This window comes from Phalacrocorax aristotelis, chromosome 1 (genome assembly GCF_949628215.1).
Source record: "Phalacrocorax aristotelis chromosome 1, bGulAri2.1, whole genome shotgun sequence".
NCBI lineage: Eukaryota > Metazoa > Chordata > Aves > Suliformes > Phalacrocoracidae > Phalacrocorax > Phalacrocorax aristotelis.
The window spans coordinates 91845305-91869053 of NC_134276.1; the positions used below are offsets into that span (position 1 = coordinate 91845305).

The window sequence follows — 23749 nt, forward strand, 5'->3', positions numbered from 1 at the left end:
GACAGAAGTACAAAACGATCATCTTAGATGTGGAAAACTATTATGGTTAATCACTAATCTACATTACACAGATGAATAATTTATTGATTTTATATTTTCGTTTTTTTATGGTAAGGCCTAACCATAGATCAGTGAATTTAGTGTGTATGGTTGAGCTTATGGCAGTTACTAATCTTCAGGAAAATCAATCATGTATTTTCAGAAGACCTATGATTTTCCTAAGACATTTTATTTATGTAAATAAAATTTCCATTGCCAAAGAAACACTGGACTCCAACTGTTTTCAGGTATTTTTAATACCAGTAACTCCAAACCACTACTCAGTGTGCCTTTCTTTCACAGTGTAAGTCTAATTCCCTTGGAGACGTACACTTTGTAAGGAATGATTTTATTTGCTTCACCTGCAAGTGACAAAGATTGAATTTGCAGGGCAGGTACATTTCACCTCTTTTCCTTGCTTTGCTTTATTTATAAACTTAGTTGCAATTTAGAGGAAATACCTCTTTCTTTAGGCTATAAAAGTCAAGTCAAGGGAGACCCTAACTCCTGCCCCTGACACCTTCCCAGCAGTAACTACCTGTGGGGCAGAGCCCCCCGCACCCGGCTGGCCCGGCCACCCTCAGCAGTTCAGCAGAGATCACTCGACCTCATACCCTGTACCAGACCCAGCTACAGACTAGCGAGCAGTCGGTACACCTCCGCACTCATGCCAGAAAATGCAAGGGTTTTAAAGGTAACTGAACCTTGGTCGCTGTGATTTCTGTAGAGGTTGAGTGCCCGTACTGAGCCAGGGCAGATTTTGCTGGTACTTTACATGCAGAACACAAGAAGGCTGCAGCTATTTCGCTCCAGCTGAAAGGCGTTTGCCTCTCAACTGAACGTTTTCAGCTCACAAAGTTATCAACGATTCTGCACACAAGGGCAGCTCCAGGAAAGGTTAGATTCCATCAAGGCTATTCTTCATAAGCCTCTTTGCCATTTTCAAAGGCCATTTAATTGTGAGCTTTGGGGTTGGACCGGTTGGGGGAGGATTTGTGTGTATGCCCTTATTGTGAACACCGCCTGAAGTGAAATGCCGGCTCAGCAGTTTCAGGCAGCCTCAACCACACTTGGGAATGCTGTAGCATCCTTAATGGAGCTGCAGCAAAGCGTTTGCCAGAGTTTCAAACTCCGGTGAACAAGGCCCTTTACAGCTTGCAAGTCAGACAGGAGAAGTGTGGCGCAAGTCCTCTTGACTAGCAGCAGTTAAAGCAGGGTGAGAATATGGGCAGAAGTAAGTATTCAAGATGCTTTTCTAAGAAACCACCAGAACAAAAAGGCATTAAAGCACACAGCCAGTAGTTTTGCAATATTGCCAATGCATTTTTCAAACTGGGTCTACGTTTAGGCCAACTAAATTGATCACTAGCTTTTAAACCACGGACATTTTGCAACAAATAAAAATATAAGTGGGTTCACGTGGCAATTTTCCTCTTTCTCACCTCACTTAAGCTACGAAGGTGGAAAGGAAATTAAAACCATGCCTGAAAAGGAGAAGAGCAGCAATGGATAATGGTGACACCTAGGCGCTGGTGTGACTGGCACGCTAAATACACTGATAATTCAGTGGGATGAAAGCACAGTCTTCACTTAATACATCCTTTGGGAACTGCAGGACCACTTCATTAAAGGATGATTATATTATATTAGCAAGGATAATTTTTATGCGGGGAATTCTGTCACACGATGCCTGTGTGAAGTCCTCTGCTCCTGCCAACAGCAGAGATTTGTCTCTCATTGCTGTCAGCAGAGCCAATAACACACAGGATTGAAAACCTGAAATCAAGAGGTGATATCCTAACTGACAGACGAGCTGAACTACAGTTCCCTTGTTATAACCCCATCAGTTTGAACAAAATACAGTAATTTCATCTGCCTTCCTTTTATATTACTTCTGAGCAATACCAGCAGTGGGAGGAATGGAGAGCAACGCCCCCCACACTCCAAATTCCTGCACAGATTTCCCCCCAATCATTCCTGCACAAGCCACACCGAAACACTCGCAAACCTTTTAACTGGTTTTGATTGCACTCCTTCTTCCCCCACCCCTTTTTTTAAAAAAAATATATAGGATTCAGTTTCATGTGTATCCACTGCTTGGCTCAAGACTCTAGAATTTTAGGTTGCAACTGCAGAGTCCTTTCTAGACTCTTATATTGCTTTTACTTGGGGGATAGCAGAGCCAGTTCTGCTGCGCTTCTTCCCTCACCTTTCATTAGCAAATGCAACACGAACTAGATGTGCAAGTGCATAGAGAAAGAAATTCTATCAGGTAGCAATAAATAATCAGTTACATACACGTACGAAAAAGACAAAATTAAAGTAATATTTTACAAAGCACTGGGCTGATCCTTTTATACAGTTTACAATACCTCTCACCTTTTGGCTTTACGATGAATAAAAGGTTATTCCAACCACCTTATTACTGTTGTCAAAAAGCCAAAATTAACATGATGGAGTTGTTTGGATTTTGCTAAACCAACCTAAATGCAATTGGAATTATTTGTATGAATAGACACTACCGCTCATTTAAAAGGAAAATGTTTTCAACACTAGATGACAGCGGCTGCAAGGAAGACTTAACAGTTGTCTTTTTACAGTGTTTCATTAATTCCTCAGATAAAACAAGTTACTGCTGTGGAAAGTATTAGCGATGTAAAATGTGGCACTCCTTTGCACTTTACAAAGGACTACTGTTTTCATCTGTAAATCTAGAGACTACTGATCTGTGCAGAGATTACTTCTGTTCAAGCCAAGGATCAGCATCTTTTCAGCAGGAATTTGACTTCAGCATGTTTTATTGGCTTTTGCGAGATTTATCAGGCTGCTGAAGGCAGGCACCGATATATATTAAAGGTCCTTGCCGATCCTGGAAATGAACAGCAGGAAAAGGGCAAATATCAGCCGCCAAGTACTGCACAGTAACTCTTTTTTTCTCCCCTTGATGTTAAACATTTATTTCGCACGCTCTGTCAGGGGCACAGATTGGCGCTCAGTGGCCGAGGCTGGGCGAGCCTGCCCCCCCCCCAGCTGCTGCGCTCCGCCGATCCTTTGCCTTTTCAAAGCCCGTCCTCTCCTCTTCCGCCAAAGCAATTTTACTGCGGGGTCTTGTCAAGCCCAGGCTCAAACAGCCACGGCCTCAACCAGTGCCTTAGTGCTCGAAGGGCAGAGATCCCGCACATAACCACGTTTCTTGTTTCCTCATCTCCGCACACATACGCCCGCAAACAACCACTTCTCAGCCCAGCGTCAGCCTAAGACGAGGACCGGGGACACTGCTGCTGTCCCGGGCTGCAAGATGCTTTGCAGTAGGTATTAAAAGACGGTATAGCAGCAAGAAATACGTCGCTTGCAACGCCACAGCCCAGAGGGAATCCCCTCCCGGCTCCTTCTGCCTCTTAACTTGAAGAATGATTTCTGAGCATGAAATTACTGCAAAAAGTAACGCGCCTCTTAAGCACGCCCGCTTTCGGGAATCCTGTTGAAGTTCACGCCCGAGCCAAGTTACAGCACGCGCCGCGTCCCGCACCGGTAGCGAGCGCTGCGCGGCACGCCGCTACCCCTTACAGCCCGGGGGATAAGGAGCCGACTCCATCCCCTCGGCGCCCCCCCCGCCGCGCCCCACACCCACGATCCCACGGCTGGACGCCACCCCGCCGGCCCCGCTGCACAGGTACCCCCGCGCGTGTGCGTGACCCTGCCCCGCCGCGGCGCCCCGCGCGTTCCGACCGGGCACATCCAGCGCCAAACCGCGGCCCCGCGAGGCGGGGGAAAAGGCGTTGAATGAACGGCCGCGTCAAGTTCCCAGGAGAAACCGGGCAGTGAGCGGGCCCTCTTCCCGCAATGAATGGAAGGTACGGCCGCTCCCCGCCACCGCTCCGGGAGGGGGAGGGCTCGCCGCGCCGCTCCTCACCCTCACAGGGCGCGGGAGGACGCGGGGCGCTCAGCCCAAACACCTGAGGGACCCCGGGCCCGGCCCCGCCGGCACCTGCCGCCCCCCGCACGCCCCTCACCCCTTCGGCTGCTCCCTCATGGCGGCGGCGGCGGCTGTTCGGCGGCGCGGAGGCAGAAACAGCGCGGCCGCCCGGTCCCGCCGCCCAGCGCCACTGCGGCCGCCCCGCCGGGAAGGAGGGAGGGAAAGAAGGCGGGAGGAGGCGGTGCTCCCCGCCCCGCCTCAGCGCTGCCGCCTCCGCGGGGGGCGCCCCGCACACCCGCCCCCCGCCCCCGCCTTCACCTGCGCCGCCCCGGCGGGACGCGGCGGCCTGAGGGAGCCCTCAAACCTGCCCCGGGCTTTCATTTCTGTTTTTTTTTGGGGGGGGAGGGGGGCGTGCTCAGAGGCTGGCGAAGCAGTTCCCTTTCAGCGGGCTTGGGGAGGAAACTTACTTAACGTACGAGCCGAAGCTGGGACGGATTTGAAATGGGCCTGACTGAACGTGGGTTTTTCAGTTTGCAGCGAGTGGTTTATTTGTGAGCGAAATCGGGTAATTTCATTTCTTAGGGCTTGCCTTGGCCTCGCTGGGGAGGACGAGCTTCTCTCCCAGAATTTTAAGAGCAGAAGAAATGGTTCTGCTCGTGTGGAGTAACTATCGCAACGTTGCGTTGTATCAATCCCTACTTCATATTCAGTACACAAAAAAAAAGCCAACAATCTCCTTTTAGTGTCACAAGCATTTCAAATCGGTGCAGGCAGTCTGCTTTCGTGCAAGTGTTACATCTGTGTCTTTTATCAGTTGAAACTTTGCTGCATAGACAACAGAGTCCTTCACGCAACTAAGTGGTTTTTCGAGCCTTACAGACTGTGCTTTCTTGGTAAAGCCACCCAAAAAAGGTGCCTTTCAAACATACAGAAGAAGTCCCTCTTTATTTGCTGGAAGATGCAGGCCTAGAGGTACGAAAAGCTCATCTCACGCATGGTTTCTGTAACACAGTCATGCCATGGGCTGCTTTCCTATTCATAGGTGTCGGTAAGCACCAAACTTGGTGGTTTTTATTGCAAATACTACGATTTCTAGGGCTCCCTTAAGGCTCCACGTAGCTGGGTTATCTGATTTTAGGAAAAGTCCAACAAGCAGGTCAAGGAAAGCCCTCCTTTTTTTTTTTTCCAGAACCATTAAAAGTGTAAGAAGCTCAAGGTTCAACACCTCAGGCCCTCAGACGCAAATATAGAACCTAATGGAATCAAATGTTAAGTACATTTGTTAAATGCCATAGTTTCCAGAGAATTTAATTTGTTTTAAAAGGCCCAATTCACAGTTTTCGGTCACCTTGGATCTACAACACTACCCCACCATGCAAAGAAAAGAGGATCCATTTCTGCGTACACCTAACTCGCTGTGTTAAAGGTTATTAGACTCTGCGAGAATTTTCCATTTACTTCAGTGGGTTTGGCATTAGATCAATTGCTATATTAGATAGGTTAGTTCTGAGGTGAATGCACTGGTTGAAAGCTGTCAATTGTGTTACAGCAGCAACCTCACCTTTTCCCATCTTTCACTGAGTTTTAAGAAGTCGGAGATGTCTTTAAGCCTTTAAAATCCGATGTTTAGCACATCGCTTGGGAGGAACCTCACCGTCTGTTTCAAGGAGGGAGCAGCTGCCGGTGTCATACAAAGGGACGCGGCGTAGCCAGAAGCCTGCTGTTTCACGCCAAAAGTGGTTTGTTTTCCTTCAAGAAGTATCTAGTACTGATACCCCCGATACACATTCCTTCCATTTTTACTGTTTCTAGAGTTTCCTGCTCTGCCTTAACAGAAGCTTGATGCTGCTATTATCACGTTGGTCTTCTTTCCCATACAATAGTGCCAAGTAACAAGAATTTAAAAAACAGTCTGAATTTCTCATACTTTGCATAATCTTCTTTCTCCTTGAGTTACAAATAAAGCATTGTATTCAATTAGACTCACAGCAGGTGAAAACCCCAATTAGTGAATCCATTTTCTTGGCTTCTTTTCCCTACCTTACACCCACACGCCACTTTTTTTTTTTTTTTTTTAAATAAAGGGGAACTCTGAGTCATTCCTCAATTGAAAAGCAAATTAACCCTTTGATCTCCCCAACTATTACCCACTCAAGAACATCCAGGGGAAAACAAGAATGTTGAAGGATTAAGGCCTATTGACTTTATAATTTGATTTTATTAAAAAAATTCTCTTTAATGTAGTTCTGATTGTTGTCTCTAAATTCACAAAAGCTTTTAGCTGCTTTGATTGGCCTCAAAATTATAGTTTTGCTGTATAATGTATGCAATTAATATGACTCTTATTCCAAATTATTTTTAAACTACCCATAATTTATTACAAAAACAAAATGCATTTTGTTTGCTGTATGAATGGTTACTGTCCAGGGTATTTGTAACTGAAGCTAGTCTTTATGCTATACTTAATTTTAAGCCATTTATTTGATAAGAGACAGTCGTCTTTTTGCAGGAAATAAAACAGGATTACAGAGTAAGCAGAATTTCAATTCCCTGTGGTGCTTTTCTTATCTAAGGGCTATTCAGTCAATTTGTGCACCTACACAGAGACCTTAATGAGAAGGAGAACCGTGTTTATTTCTTTTATACTGTAGGTTTGTCCTGGACTATACCTAATTAAGTTAACTGTCTCTTCAGCATTTAACAACACCAGGTGCTTAAGGGGAAATCACAGCCTTCTAATAAATGAGGGATAATAATTAAAGACTGGCTTATTGCCCCAAAACTCTTTCGGGGGGAAAAAAAATAGATTAAGTGGATTTTGAGGTAGCATTGCGTGCTGTCCAAGTGGTTACTGGAAGGTGCATTTGAGAAGCCTGATTTTTCAATTTCAGTATGTTCATCTCAGAATTTTCTCCCTTTTCTGTGGGGAAAGAGCCACAGACATACAAATAATTAAAAATAATAATATGAAGATAAAATAACTGATTCTTAAATAACATCGTTTGAGTATAAATCTTCATAGGTTTCATGAAGGAGATCAGCATCACTACTCCATGTTACAGGCAGATACGGAAACCTGTACGCGGAAATATGTGGGGCCTTGCCTAAAACTGCTTCGTAGGGCAGGCATTAAGTGTACAGGTTTGCTTGTGAGTTTTGCACTTTATGAGTTTGAAAACTAAAGAGATATTTCTTTAGTTTTAGAGTCATTGAAAGTGAAGATAGAACATTTTCCTATTAACTAAGGCTTGCTTCCATAGCTGCATGAGGCGCGTAGTGCTCCTTGTAAGTGTGGCTTTACTGTTTCTCAGTTATCTGGGTAGTGGATTAGCAAGCGCTTGCCTTGCATGTGAGAAGATGTGGCGCGCTGTGGCGCGCTGGCTAATCCGTTATGCTGTATGAGTCTATTTTCTTTTTCCTGGTATAAATAAATAGTAAGAATCACTTGGGATGGCACAATGACACTTTCCTGGATCATCTGTCTTAAATATGCTCCAAGGGCTGACACCTCCAGGATTTTTTCGGTATTTGTTGATGATAGCTCTCTCAGAAGAGCCAAGAAAAGAATACTGGTTTGGATGCTGCTGGTTTGGGGTTTGTTTCTTTTTTTTTTTTTTTTGGCTGTTCATACATTACCACTGGAAGCACATTATAATACTATAAATGTAATGAAGAAAATAGTTTTGAAATTCTGAGTTCATTTTCCCTAACACTGCATTGTAAATTAAAGACCCGCTAAAACATTCATAGCTGTGTATACTTATAATCAGTTATTTACATGTGGGAGAGTCGGGGAAGGAGCATACCACTTTCTGTCCAGAGGGAAACCCAATCTGTGTCCTGTGTGAAGGGAGATTAGCAGATGCTTCTTACACAGGGCTTGTTCTCCACACTGTGAGGCAGCCGTGTAACCGGCAAGTGGAGCTCACAAGAATTTACCTGACATGTTTCACTGAGATGCTCTTGGAATAGACAGAGTAGGAAGAAGAATCCTTACTATTTTCATTTTTTTTTCTTTTAAATAAAACTAATTCTGCAGTAAATATTACAGCGCTTGCATCAATTTAATGCACAGCGTGGAAAGTATTGCTACACAGCACGCGTGACAGGAGTACGATTGTTCCTGCCGAATGCACAGTGCGCAACCTCTGCGTTCCTTTGGGCTGTACATGCTCTTGCTATCATAGAGACACCTGATTAAAGCCAAAGTCTTAGTCACCCTAGGAGATGAGTACCACGGAGCCTTGGGAGCAGTCTGTGTGTGCCTTATGTCGCACCGCATTGCGTGCTGTTGATAAAAGGTGAATGAGAGGGTGCCTGTCATTTTGGATGTATTAGATATGCGTATGAAATTCGTCCTTTTGAAATCTTGAAAAGGCTAATTTGGAGAGGCTATGTTTACTTTTTTAGCTGACAGTGACAATTTAGGCACCCTGCAGTAGCAGAGTGTGTGTTCAGTCTACTGCCAGGTGTATGACCCTGAAAAGAGGAGCAGAGTGGGACTGAGATTAAGTGAGATTAAATGATAGCACATCCAGGTTCCACCAGGGTTATGAGCGCTTCAAGTAAGCACCTGTAAATCCCAAAAGCTCTTTTCTCACTTCCATACCAAACCACAAGAAATAAAGCAAATTTAGAAAGGAATAACCCCTACTATTCCAGGATGGAGGTGAACTGGAGTGTGCATAGTCCCAGAGATGGGAAGATCAAAAAGCATAATGCTGGCGAATTGATAGATAACTGAAATTATTAAATAACCCTCTGAAGTAAGGCTTTTGGAAAGCTAACCAAATAGGAAAAAAACCCAAACAACCAAACAAAAAGAAACCCCAACAACACCAAACCCCTCAACCCCATAAAAAAAGACTTAAAATCTACCAGCAGCAAACTTATGCCAAGAAAAACTGCTTGCTGATCTTTACAATCTACAAATAAGACTTGAAAATTAATAATTATACCATAGTAAATTCTTGGTTTGAGGAATCTATATTGGCAAAATGAATGGTTATCCTTTCCGGGAGTAAGGTTGAGAAAAAATGCAGAATAATAAGGATAAATTAAAGAAAACAATGAAGGCAAACTCCATTTCTTACTTTTCTTTGTGTGTCCAGTTAGAAATAAATGACTGTTTTGTCTCCTGGGGGATTAAAATAAGCAGGATTTCATAAAGTCTCTTGCTCACTGACTCTCTCTTCACCTCAAAATCATTCTTTCTGTGCATAAAATTATGTGTTGCAAACACAAAAGCTGGCTTCCCAAATTATTAACTTCTCTACTGTTTCCTATCAATGTCTAGATCTCAATAGCAAGAAACCCTGCATCTTGCAGTCCTACTTCACTCAGGGCCCAGAAAATCTGATGCTGGCTATTGGTCACCATGCATTCCTGGTCCCTCAGAAGCAGCCCTTCTCTTCCAGAGTCTTCCCTGGACATTAAGGGAGAAGCATGCCTTCCTTTCTCACTAATTTACTAATTCACTAATTTACTCCATAATAAATGTATTTTTTGATGCTACCAGATTTTTTTTATTACAAATGTCATACAAACAGAAAAGTTTTTCTTTAATTGAGGGCATTTTTCCGAAAAGTCCCTATGCAAATACTATCTAGAAGATAAAATATTTATTTGGGAAAAAAAAGCCACTCCACATGCTAGGAGATTACCTGCTGGGGTGTTCCAACGGCAAGGCTGCACTTAGGTAGTAAAAGAAGAGGACAATGAAATCTATTGCATGTTACGACAGCTACATGCAGGGAACTTCCTCATCAGACCGCTAGCTAAGCAAACTTCACGCCTTTGAATTAATGCATTCGTTTTCTGCTGTCTATATTTTAGCAATGGATGCTTTGCTGGGTTCTCACAGAACTTGTCAGTTTTGTTGTTTTAAAATATACTTTGAACCTGTCATAACTACCATATTGTTTCCTCAATTATTAGAATCTACTATATGTAACATTGCAGTACATAATTCTAACAAGAGACCCTGCCTATGTACACACTAGGCTTTTCCATCACCTTCCCAAACACGTCAAGGTTGCTGACCTTAGCAAATACGATAAGTTTGAGGTCTACTCCTAACCTTTTCCCTAGATTGGGCCTTGCAGAGCCCTGATGTGAGAAAGTGATGCTTCTCCTTGCCTGGTAAATCAAACTTGTGTTGATTTAGTTTCAAAACTGAGATCCTTTAGCTTCTCCCAATATCCTGGTGTAACGTGAGCAAAGCTTAGTCTTCCTGCACGACATGACTGCTTTGCTCTCTCTTCCTAAATGGCTTATGTGGGGATCCAGAAATGAGGGGAAAGTGCAGCAGTGCGCTCGGGGAAGGAACCAGCCTGGAGAAGTTAATTGGAGGAGGGAGCAGCTACACCTAACTAGCCTCACCAGTAATTCCATCCAGGCTAACTCCTTCATCTGATCCAGGTGACATTTCTCATGGTTTATTTGCATAGAAATGCAGCTTCAGGTTTGGGGTTGTGCAACTACTCCCAAACTGAGGTCAGACTTGGTAACAGCAAGAAAAAAATTCTGGAGAGGAAAAGTTTCTCATTTTCTCATTTTCTGACATTTCTGAAATCAAACCTTTTTATTTAATTTCAAAACAATATTCTATGAGACAGAATGTACTTTCATTTGACTACAAAACAAAGCAATTTTTCATACAGCTCTGGCAGTGCCCTTATAATGGCAAGTGGCAATAGTCCCATCTTGTCCGTGCCAAAGGCTGAAAATTAGTGTTTATGTGTAGAGTAATTTGAAACAAATACAGACATACAGATACCTACATTAGCTAGTGCTTCCAGAGACAGATGAATCAGTATCAGCTACTGTGGAGCCATGTCCTAGGGCACAGATATTATTTTATCCTAATTGAATCTAAATGTATGTTAGCACTTAAATACTTCAGTAAAGAGGGATACAAAGGAATTTTGAGGAATTATTTCCAAGCTAAGTGTAAGAAAAGGATTTTATTGAAGTCTACTGTGGCAAGTTCAAGCATTTACGCTTTGGCACATGCTTCACATAATTCCAGACAGCTTCTGCTCCTTCCATTTATTTACACTATGGTTCTTCCTAACAAAGTAGTCCTCCCAGCTTTTGCATTAAGGTCTCTTTGTGTAGCTCCTCCTGTCTCTGGCACAGGAGCTGGCACTTAATTTAAGAAAGAATCCTGTGGATACTAGCTCATAGAAAAAGTGTTGCTAAACTATATCGCACAGTTTTAACTTTATGTTTAAATCTAATAATGGGAATACATTTAATAGAACTCAATGTCTAGGTATACTTTCAGTATTTCATACGTTTGAATTAAGCCAACCCTCTCACGGTACATCTCAACAAGGCTTTAAATAGCTTGCAATTCTACTGGCATACCTTCATTCAGTTCTCTGATCTCTGTTATTAAACAGAAAATGGAATCTCTTAGTGAAAGAATAAACCTGCAAAATGAAGATTCCCTTTCTAGCAACATAGCCAAATTCGCTGTGAAAAACTTGCAATGAAAATCAGAGGTGCCTTGTCTACACAAGTCAAAAAGCCTTGACATTTATGGCCAAAGGCACACGGATGACTTTCAGGACCTACCATAGTCCATTATTAAATTAAGGATGATGGTGACTCTGCAGAGCTCAAAATCAACCAAAGTAATTTTTTTTGTTTCTATACTGAGCATTGCTCGACATTAACTAATCAAACAATCTCCAAATATGTATTTGGAAGTACTTTCTTCATCTTTAAGAAATTGCTTTCAAAAGTGAAATCTAAATTCTGAACAATCTCCACAGCCCTAAAATACTAAGGATTTAAACCCTGGTTATGGTCCATATAAACATTCATAGACCCCTGCTGCTACATCTAACTCCCTTGAACACATTATCAGAAACATCAACCTACAGTTCTACCATATCTACCACATCTTTAGCTTTTCTAAAATAGTCCAGACTTAAAGAGAAAATTCTTATATTGCTAGGACTAAGTGGAGTTACCCATCTTTATCATCTTCCTCACCACGTGACACAGAAGGCCAGATTATTTTAGAAGTCCAAAATACCTAATTCCATATTATCAGCCTTAAGAAACACCACACAGGTTTTGTCACCTTCCTTTTAAGGAAAAAATTATTAAATTCAACCAAGATTTCTCTACACCTACATAGTACACAACAAACGCAGAGCACGCACCGGATCCAAACCATTTGTTTAATAGTGTCAACAAGTCAGAATTTTATCTTGTCATACATTTAATAGACATAGCAAGTGTAATATATTACCTATGGTGTAGAAGATAATTTTCTGAGTGTCCTTAAAGTTAGAAAGTTCATCTAAACTCACGCCTCCTGTCTTAGAAAACAATACAACTGTTTGAGCATTCATCCTTAATCCCAAAATAACAAAATGAGTCGGTCATATTAACAAAATATGGTGTTATTTTAAATTATCATTCTTCTCCCGAGGTAAATAATTTTCCTTCAATCATTATCAACCGCTCTGGTTTGTGGTTGCCAGCTTTAGAAACAAGTGTCATTTTGCAGACCGTGAGCACCACTTCAGTTAATGTCTTTACACTAATATGCATTAGCCAAGGGAAAATAAAAAAAAGAGGCCTTCAACCTTACCTTTTAAAAAAAGACTGGGTTAAGATATGTTGTGTCTGAATACTTTTGTACTTTAGAAATGAAACTTATTTTTGCTAATGGACATTATACTTTTTCCAGCGTTTGGAAATCAATCTCTTGTTACTTTTTCATAGTTTTGTTGCTGCAGTTGCTCTTAATTCCCATTCTTAAAAATCTGCAGTCATTATTTCTCAAATTATTATCCTTCCACCCATATCCCTCAATTTATTCTGTTTTTAGGGTTACTAACAGAGCAAATAATTTGTTAAGGATAAAAATAATTTTGCAAAGATTTGCAGAAGCTGACAGACTAAGTATTTTGCCAAATAGAGCCCAAGCAGGGAGTAAAGGATTAGACCCCATCTAATCCACTGGCTTTATCAAATCAGTGTATTTAATGCTGTACTGAAGCCTTTGGAGAGTTTTATTTTTAGCAGCTTGCCATACTGAGTATTCATTTGGCTTTATTCTAAGAATTACAATTTAGGATTCAAAGAGAAGGAACGCTTTTCTTGTTCATGAGTAAGGTATCATAATTAAAAGTCTTCCATTCCCTAAACAAAATAATATTTTTTTTTAAATTTATGCAATATTTTTATTATTTGTCTGATATTTTTCGTAGCAAACATTACACTTCACTGAGGCTAGCATTTATTTTAAAATTTTAAAAGGGAATATATGCCATGAAAGTGATCATTTGGTGATGACAGTGCACTCTGTTTGGTCAGAGATGAAAAAGTGACTGGTTTTTATAGTTATTTCCATGTCAACATCATCCATGAAACTTGCTGGTAATTTGGAGAGAACAAACAAGGCCAGCGGGACTACATCCATCCTACCATTTGATCAAATGATTTACTTTATGAAATAGCCAAGAGAGATAAACTCTCCAAATCTGACAATATTTTGGTTTTTCAGACTTTCTAGTGGCGCGTTATATCTGCACTGCTGTATATGTCTGCCCTGAGAGTAACAGTCATCTCTTGGGCAAATTTCACACAGTGACTCTTGTTCACACTGCTGAGACCTGGACCGCTCTAAAGCAGACTGGCCACGGTACTCTCCTGTTGCCCACTTAGTGCTCCTTTGGACCTAAGACATTATTTTATTTACATATATGTATATAAAAAAATTTAAATTTTAAAAAACCTTTTTTTTTTTCATTTCAAATTGTCTGACCTAGTGTGGGAGTTGCAGCCCAAATGCTGCAACAACTTCAGTATGCGTTTGAAACTAGTTTGGCCCGTTCCTGCAGAATAAATTCATCACATTAAATGGCCAAAATGTCTCCCTACTCTGAGGGAACGAGAAGAGTTCTAGATCAGTAATTATTTTTAAGTAGTGGATTTTCTATCCAGAAAGCAACTGATTTGACAAAACCAACTCACTACCAATGAAGAACAGCCATATCATAATTTCTTTTAGTCTGCCAAATGCTCTATATGCAATTTCCAAAATTTGCAGCAGTCAAATTTTCTAAGGAAAACCAACTATTATTTCCATTCAAAAACTTTGTAACGAACTGAAGAAGCACCTCCAATGCATACCAGCAGAGCGGCTGACCTCTCACAGAATTTCTTTCTAAAAGTTTCGTTATGTAGAAAGGAATGGTTTAGGCAGCAATTTCTATGAGAAACTGGTAAAAGGTAGGAATTACAAGAATACTCATCTGCTCTTTTGGACTCCTCTGTATTCACATACACTACAGCATCTTGCCAGGTTTGTAAACTGCAAAAACACGGTGTGCAATGACAATCCTCTAACCCTTTTAGTGCATTGCATACTCCATACCGAGCTGAATTTTACTTCCAAACCAAATTTTGGCTGCACTCCTTAGTGAGTACAGGTTGTTCTCGTGTTGGCAGACTGTCCCATTCTCTCACGTAAAACAATTTGATTGATTTTTAATTTCATGGGTTTACTTGTCCCTAGATGGGCACAGTTGATATAAATCAGTTCCAGCCACCGACTCCAACACTGAAAAGGACAGTTCTTATTTTCTTGACCTAGGTCATTATGCTGAAATTATACTTTTTCTACTCTGTCTTTTTATGTAATTTGCAGTTAAGAGGATAATTTAAAATACCCTTTACAGAACATTTTAAGTGTCTATTCTATAGTTTTCCTCTTTCTAACTCAACATTTAAGTGCTAAGTTTGACATTACATAATTTGGTGAGAAATTCAGCACTGGATACAATATAAAGCACATTGTCTGGAAAAAATTCCTACACATAAGCAATGCAGCACTATTCTATGCTACTATTCTTATATGTTAATTTATTGTGTAAATATTGTTGGTTTCAATAATGCCTTTTTTATAGATATGGTTTAAACTGATCCTCCCTGCCTTAACAATCAGACTGACCACAACTAAGAACAGCATTTAAATAGTAATACGAGTACTAAACTACTAAAAACACTATAGCACCGACCTTAGACTGGTGTGTATATGTAAGAGCAGAATGGAGACTGGTATTTGAAAGGAATCCTTCATTCTTATTTCACTGGTAAAATACATTTTTTGGTCTTTACTGGAGCATAAAGGCATAATGCAGTGGTAGAGTGAGGAGTATGTGTAGAAACCAGGGGACTTTAACCCCAACTGAATTGTCCATCAGCCAATATCCTAAACCAAAGGGATCAACTGGTCAGTCTCTGACATGGTGTAAAGTAAGAAAAATATATAGTTAAGAACTGCTACGTCTTTTGCAGGCATAGGAATGGGACAAAGGTGGGTAGGGAAGTGGTGGGTATACAGTATAATAACTTCCAGTTGGTATATCATCTGTCTACTGGTACATATGTTGAAATAAATAAATGATCAAAAGTCATCTAATTAGAAAAAAGATCAACAAAGTCAGGATGAATTTTTGGAAATAAAATAAGGCTTTGCAACACAAGTGATATGAAAGCAGCAGGATGATTAAAATGCAGAATCTTATCTATTATACATTAGGTAGATCAAAGATTCTCAGTGATAACAAGGCACTGATTGGGGCCTGCAACCTGTTTGGTCTCCCTTGCAGTTGGAATCTGTTAGGTGAAGTGGTGCTAAAGGTTGTCAAGAGGTATTACACTTATTACACTTAGGAACAGCTTGCAATAAAACCCCCCAAATTATTCATCTTTCGCTGAAGAGATTTACTCATTGTACACCAGCACATATGTTACTTTCTTAGTAAATACAAAAAGGAAAACCTGTGTGTGTTTGGGAAGGCTTCCAAAACAAAAAAAAACCAAAATTGCAGGTAAGTGCTCTGACTTGAGGCACATCGCATACTTCTCTGGGAAAGTGGCAAAAAGACCTGAAGAGTATAAAATTAGAATATATTTGAGCTGTGATTTTGGAGAGTCCTGAGCCCTGCAGCAGGCTGAGCTCGGAGAGGAAAGACTGTGGGAAGCAAATTATCCTGGAAAACTAAAAGTCTAGATAACGAGGCAGGAGGCAGCTTTCTAGATTTTTTTGATTGTTTGTCTCTTTTGTCTAACTTCTCCACAAAGAAGAGGAAAGCTGTGACTTAAGGAAAGTGTGTGGGTGTGTCTAACAATTACTGGGAGAATCTAATAAAAAGAGAATTGAGGAAAGCTGAAAATATGCAAGATACAACAAGACAAGGCAAGGTAAGGCAGCGACAGTTTTTGTCAGTGTCCTTGAAACTTGCTGCACAACAGGCAAAACAGATGAGCAGAACTTCAGTCTGGAGATGCCAGAGCAACATTGGGCTCTGAGGACTTTAAATGAATATTTGTAGGAGATAAACTTACACATAATGGAAAGAAAAAGGAAGAGTGAGTAAAAGTCAGAAAGATCTGTTTAAAGTCAGTGGAAATTTAATCTGAGTTTATAAAACTGGGGAAAAAAAGGTGATAAGTACTTTAAAAACCGTGGGTACCAAAGGAGAATTGTTCAGGAGGTCTCCGGGTGTTACAGATATATGCCATTGACCACAACCAATGAAGGGACCAACACAGGAGAAAGGAGTCCCACTGTCTGACTGATCCAAACTGTGAGACCACACAATGTGGGCATACCGACATAGGCGAGTTTGATAAAAGATTCACACTGACAAACTCTTTTCCACTCCTTATTTCTAGAATAGTGAACAAATGCCCCAGAGCAAAGCAGCGCTGAGGATTTTGTGCTCAGTTTTCTCATGAGAAAACTGTAGAGATACAGATTCGCGTTTTGCCAGCAGCAAATGTTTATTCCACAATACTTTGGGCACTGATGTGAAAAAACATGGTACGTGAGAGGAAATGCTGAGAGCAGATTCTGATCCCTTTAACGCTGATAAAAATAAGAAGTAACTTCACTAAAATCAATGAGCTTCTTTCTCCATCCATGCAGGCTGCTTTTGGCGCAGAATTAAAATTTGATTTCCAAACTTCTGACAGTAAGTCTGATGAGAGCCTAAACTGCCCACGTTATAGCTCAGGGTCTTTATAGTCTCTTCTGCTCATTTCAAGTTTGCTAGACTGTGAATAAATATTTATTCCTCCCTCAAACTGGAAAGAGGAGAAGAAATAATAGCATATGAAAGCAAGTACTAACATGTAATGACCATATTAGTAAGGTTTTTATCGCTTTTGTGCCATAGCACAATTAAAATAGTGGAAAAGCAGATGAATGAGGAATGTGCAGGAGAAAACACTGGTCAAATATAAAGATACAGAACACCACCTGCAACTGAACAGTCTGCTAAGTGTTTTAAATTGTTTGGTAATGTCACAGCAGTACTAAAAGACTAAGCAGGTCCATTAACCGGCAGTAATTAAACGAACAAATAAGGTGAGTGCACCTATGGTCAGAAAGATAATCTCTTCATGTTTTTTGTTTATGCTTCTGGTGATGGTTTATGTCAAAATAGCTCAGTTCAGAAGTCCGAAGTTCAGACCAGTATTTGGAAATGGCAGTGAGCTCATCAGTAAGAGATCTTTGGGAATCAGTTTTTTAACATCTGATTTTCAGGTGATACTTAAAGTAAACTGGAGTATAGAGATAAAATATGCTTTTCAACAACTGGGTCCTAGTGGCGACAATGCTCTCACCGGCACAAATCTGGAGGAAATTTCCTTCTAAACACTGAAGTAAAATTTCAAGATGCCTTCATTCCAAATTACTTGTACTAAAAGTTTATAGATGGAGAAAAAAATGTGGTTTAGGTTTAGTAGTTCTAACTCTTGTTTTTTATTTTTTATTCCTGTAATTATTGACATTTCCAGCTACAAAATACATAGTCTGTTACACTCAGGAAAACAGCTGCAAACTACTTATTTCCACTTTCCAGGGTTTCTATAGGTTGAAGCTGGGTATGATTTTGAAGAAGATTAAGACATAAACAGAAAGCTGAGGATATTTCATTTGCTTACTTCTACTTCCAGAGTTCACTCTTTAGATAGGAAATCTGCAACTAGTATAGCATATCTGAAATCCATACTCACAGACGTGCATCTCCTCCTATATTTCTAGACCAAATGCAGAAACATCTTTAACAAAGAACAGCTTCAGTAGCTTTTTCAAGGACACATGTAAGTAGAAAGTATACATACATATATTTTGGGAAACACAGCATCTACCCGTTTTGGATAAATTAAAAACTGGCAGTTTCCTCTCATTTGCCACAACACTGCTCAAGGGTCAGTCCTTGAATGAATGGAGTCTGAATGGAAAATGGCAATCTGTCACTGATCCTTCCTAGAAACGGCTTCTCTGCCTGGCATTATTACAATAAACAAGGCTATGAAACCTTTGCAATTTAGGTAAATCTTTCTAATGGTGTTACAGTTCAATGTTTGTAAAAAGCTAATAATCTAAAAAGATCTCCAAAGCTGATTTAAAAAAAATGTAGGTTACTTGATTATAAGATGCAACATTGCAAGAAACTAGTATTGAACATAGAGTTACAAAGCAGCTTGCTTAGACAGCACACTAGGCATGAAAACTTTTACTTAAATGAAGACTGAATTCTGGATTCAGTAAAAATTATTCAGTTTTTACGATGCTCCACACCTAAGAGTATCAAATGGCAAAATTCTGCAAAATATTACAGCTCAGTAAGTAAGCATCTTCACTACAGTAGGGGATGGAGGTCTAAAAGAGAGAAAATTAACTGCTTTAGCATGCTGAATCTCCCAGAAAGCATCTGACAAACAGCAAAAAGGAAAAAAGTAGAGTGAATCAGCACATGGGAAAAATTAACATGACTGAGCAAAAAGGTGCTTTTGTAAAAGAAAGAAAATAAGCAGTTGAACAAATGAACGTATATGTTGGTATTTCAGAATCTCACGGTTACAGCAATCCCCTTCTGTGTTAAAGCTCTCTATGTGCCAAGCACCAAATGTCATTGGTCAACCCACCGTAGATAGTTTTTAGTTAACATGTGAGTGATTTTCCTCAGGTGTATATGTATTCACCATATTTGAAGGTTTTCTAACTCCGCAGATCTTACTAGCTGAAAAATTAATCAGTGCTACAAGCACAGGTACTAGCAAGGCAGTCGCTGTATGAAAATGTGCACCATTTATTAAAATACAGGAATAACTCATGGAATGGATTATACCCCAGCTTTTTCTTGAACAAGACATATGCAAACAGAACGCCTCAGGGTGCATTTAGGAGACGTGGTGCTAAACAGTTTCTTGAACTGCAAAGTATTGCTGCAAAATGCTCCCATACATACTCACAGACAATTATGTCCTCTTTAAACATTCAAAAAAAAAAGTAGCCAGTATCACCTCTTCCAGTAAAGGATATTGTCTACCTGGATTTCTCCAGGGCTTTCGATACAGTTTCCCACAGCCGCCTCCTAAAGAAACGTGTTACAGTCTAGACAAGTGGTCTGTGCGGTGGGTGGGGAACTGGCTGGCGGGCCGCACCCAGAGGGTGGTGGTAAATAGCTCCTTCTCTAATTGGCAATCTGTCATAAGTGGAGGTCATCCAGGAATCAATATCGGGCCCAATGCTGCTTAATATCTTCACAAGTGGTCTGGATGATGGGATCAAGTGTACCCTGATGAAGTTTGCTTTGATAACAATACCAAATGACACCCTGATGATACCAGCCAGAGTGGGGAAGTGGGCGCTTCAGAAGGGACAGTCGCCCTGCAGGAAGACCTCGATAGGCTGGAAGAGTGGGCTAACAAGAACCTTATGAAGTTCAACAAGGGTACTTGTAAGGTCTTTCACCTGGGAAAACATAATCCAGGAGTGCAGCACAGGCTGAGATCTTGCCAGCTGGGGAGCAGCTCTGTGGAAAGGGGCCTGGTGGACAGGAAGCTCAACATGAGGGAACAGTGTGCTGCTGTGGAAAAGAAAGCCAACAGGATGCTGGGTTCATCAAAAAGGGCATCGCCAGCAGAGATAAAGAAGTCATTACCCCTCTCTACTCAGTGCTTGTCAGGCCACACCTGGAGTACTGTGTACAGATCTGGTCCCTGCTATACAAAAAGGATGTGGACAGGCTGGAAGGGGTCCAGAGAAGGGCCACCAAGGTGACCAAAGGACTGGGAAGCTGCCATACGAGGGTAGGCTGGGAGAGCTGGGTTTGTTCAGCCTTGAGAAAAGGAGGCTTAGAGGGGATCTCATCACCGTGTACCAGTACTTCTACAAAGAAGATGGAGACTCCCTTTTTACAAGGAGTCACATGGAGAGGACAAGGGGGAATGGACACAAGTTGCTCTTGGGGAGATTCCAACTGGACACGAGAGGAAACTTTTTTGCAATGAGAACAATCAGCCACTGAAATTATCTCCCCAGGGAAGAGGTGGATTCCCCAACATTGGACACTTTTAAGATTCAGCTGGACAGGGTGCTGGGCCATCTTGTCTAGACTGTGCTTTTGACAGGGAAGGTTGGACCAGATGATCTTTGAGGTCCCTTCCAACCTGGTATTCTATGATTTTGTGACTGGAGTACACTCATAATCTAACTTTATTTCCCTTAGGGGGAGCATTCTTTTCTTCTCAATTCTAAACTGTGCAAGACAAGATGGTATTTGAATATTGTTTCACGAGAGATGATGTATGCACTTACATTTCAATTCCTGAGAGGGGAAGAAAAAGAAGCATGTATAAATAGCATCATTTAAACACCAAAACCAACACAGAGCAGATGCACACTCCACTTAGTGAGGGATTGACCGTGTACCACCGTGCATGCATCTTTTATAGATTCTCAGCAGAATCTGCTACTTGGTACAGATTCTTGAGTAGAAGTGACAGACTTCATATAAAACTGTACTGTTGAGGAGCAGGCTGGCAATGCATAAATGTCACTGAGGGGGTTAGACATACACAGCTTTAGAGATCATGAAATTCAGCCTCTGTCCTAAAAAATAAATACCTCAAAAAACTGGGAAATTCTAGAACAGTGACATCCAAATGAATGTAATAATTTTACCTGAAATATATGGGTTTGAGCCTTTTCTATTTATGAATGACAAGTAAAGAAAAATCTTTTTTTGGAAACAAAAGCACAACAAAACATTTGCTGTAGCCCTGAATACTAATGATGGAAGACTGTTGCTATGGTGATGCTAATTTTAATGCTCTTGCCTGTGGACTTCATATGAACTGCCCGTTTTAACTTTTGCAAATGTCATTTACAAAATGAAAACCCATTAATGACTGGCGAGGGCACAACGTTCCACTTTAATTAGAATAATAAGGAATGCTGATGCACAAAGTACAGGTTTGTGAATTGCTACAAAGCCCACACTGTCAAAATTAATTACCACTGATGAGGATTTTGTTCTAATTTTTTTTTCAAAGGAAGCTTTAGAGTAGTACAACTGTAGCTTGACTTGGAGTTGAAGGCAGGCTCTCCTTTTAATACCAAGGTGGAATAAAGAAGTTTCCAAGGCTGACAGTATAGGAAAAGGTACACCAGAGCTTAGAACTGTGATTAAGCCATGCTAAATGAGCACCAGTTCCAGTAATGGAGAAATGCAAGTGCCAACGCTGCTGGGAAAAATAAAATATTTTTCAGAGAAACACCTGCTCAGAAAACTGGTTAGGATTTGGAAAACAGAGTTTGTGTTTTTGAAGAACTTAAAAATACAAGTTGAGGACAAGAAATTGAGTGGGTGCTAGGATATGATTTTGGTTTGGGGTGGTGGGGTATTGCTGTGACTTGTTAATTGCCAAGTTCTGGGCCAAGTAGATGGTGTTTAGAAAAAACAGCTCTGACAGCAGTGGTAATCTCTTTTGTAACGCATCAGGCCGTTGCAAATCATGAGCATACATTTCCCACGAGAAGGGGAAAAATTTGCAATTACCATTTCTAATTTTGGGAAAATGTCTGAGCATATAAAGTATGTTGCTAAAGGCATTTCAGTAGTACTGACTGCAATAAGGAAAGCATACTGCAATGAAAAGCATCACAGGCAGCTGCCGATAGTACATTATTCAGACTAATTGTTATTATTAAATATCTCTATTGTAGTACCGCTTAGAAAACCTAATTTAGAGTTGAGATCCATTGTACTGCATGCTGTATTAACAGAAAGGAAACTTGCCTTCTCTTGTGGAGAGCTGAGATGAAGAACTTGATTCGTCTTTATGCTATGGCACTATTTCAGTGCAAGATCATTGGAAATGCAATTGGCGTGAGGAGGAATAGCTGCTAAAACATTTTTCTAAATGCTCTTTCATGCTAGGCTGTGGTTTAATGAGTTGTCAAACTTCCTTCCAGCAGCATTAATATGAAACCCACTCTTGGTCTATTGGTATGCTTTAGTGCTGGTTTAAAATGGCCTGACCAATTTTGCCCTTGACTTGTTGGCTATTGTGCAAGCTACTGTACCTGCATACAGCTCTGTGCTCAAGATGGCTGGAATTTCATTGTATTGTACAAAAGAGAAATACAGGAAAGAATATAGATTTGCCTGAGAATGGTTGTGTCTACCAAGTGTGATTTTAAGCGTAAGTCTTTTTGCTAGTGATTCATTTACTCAGAACTTGTTTTCCTCTTGCTGCTTAGTGTCTGCAGGAGTCATTGGATGACCACAGAAGAGCACTCTCATCAAAGACCTTCTTCTGTGAGCACCCACTACTCATATCAGAGGGGTGTTCAGAGTAGGGCTTTATGTTGAAAATGCAAACGTCAACAACTGATTATAATTTTTGCAGAGAATACTAGTATGTTTATGGGCTACTGCTGAATGAAGCTGCACCTAGCGAGCTGGACAGCCATGAGGCAGTCTGTTACTCTTGAGAGTCAATGGGCCCAGGACTAATTCATATTTCTGCAGTATCTTGCCCCATGTTATCTCAGAACAAGAAGAGACAGAGAAATCCTCTTCTACTTTGTAGGAAAAACTTCAGCAACTAGTTGCAATTCAGAGGGAGGCAGAAGCAAACAGTATTTTGCAAATATGGAGCTGATGTGTGTTAATAAACTGACGCTGTAAACTAAGTCAGGTAGGTTCCCAATATTGTGAAGCTACAAAGGTTTGGAATTTATGGAATTAATGGAATTTCTTTGGAAGAGAGAAAAGAATTTGAGATAACCGTCTCCCAGAAAATTGCTACTAAACCTCATTACCAAGGCAATCAGCTTTTTATGGTTCGACCGCCAGGCTCCCCATACAAGAAAGTGGTACTTCTGGCAATGCCAGCTCCTGCCAGCACTGATGGACAGAGAACTTGAGGGAGTTTAAGTTAATGGAGCCTGCTAGCATGGGGACATCTGTGGGATCTAGATCACCTCAGTCTTCAAGACAGGTCAGACATCTGGATAAGACAGGAATATTTTTGTTCTTTAAAATTATCTGTTAATCCACATGAACAAGTAGAATGTGAAAAGTATCTGCCTTTTGTGCAAAGGTACAGTAAAACTGATACAGTAGTTAAGTAACCAAGCAAAAAAGATGCTCCAAAATGTACTCTGAAGTTAAATGATAGAGAGAGCAACAGTGCCACAAACAATTTCTAAGTTCTTCTCACATATTTCGTCATTAATGCAACAAAATACTCTGGACTATTATAATTCGTTTTACAAGTGTTGGTAACACATGAAGTGAACACAGCATCTTTTAATGAGCAAGTAATGGCTGAGGCTGAATTAGATTGCTGCTAATAAGAGTGACTGAGTACTGAGTAAAAACCTCTCAGATGATGATGACAACTTTAAGCAGAAATCAGAAAGAAAAAATATACTTGTTTGGTGCAGAAAAAAGACAT

General features: G+C 40.7%; 1 protein-coding gene across 15 annotated transcripts in view; it reads right to left on the reverse strand.

The window, feature by feature from the left end:
* The window catches only part of DMD (dystrophin), a 1138094-nt gene that overhangs the window by 80442 nt on the left and 1033903 nt on the right, over nt 1-23749 (reverse strand). For 2 of the 15 annotated variants that reach the window (XM_075097810.1, XM_075097828.1), the window contains exon 1: nt 4053-4157. The exons of 11 other annotated variants lie outside the window; for them this stretch is intronic. In XM_075097810.1, coding sequence (XP_074953911.1) covers nt 4053-4072 — 20 coding nt within the window. In that variant the 5' untranslated portion in view covers nt 4073-4157. Of the gene's footprint in view, nt 1-4052; nt 4171-23749 lie in introns of those variants that run through there. 2 more of the 15 variants (XM_075097820.1, XM_075097838.1) reach the window with 2 other exon arrangements.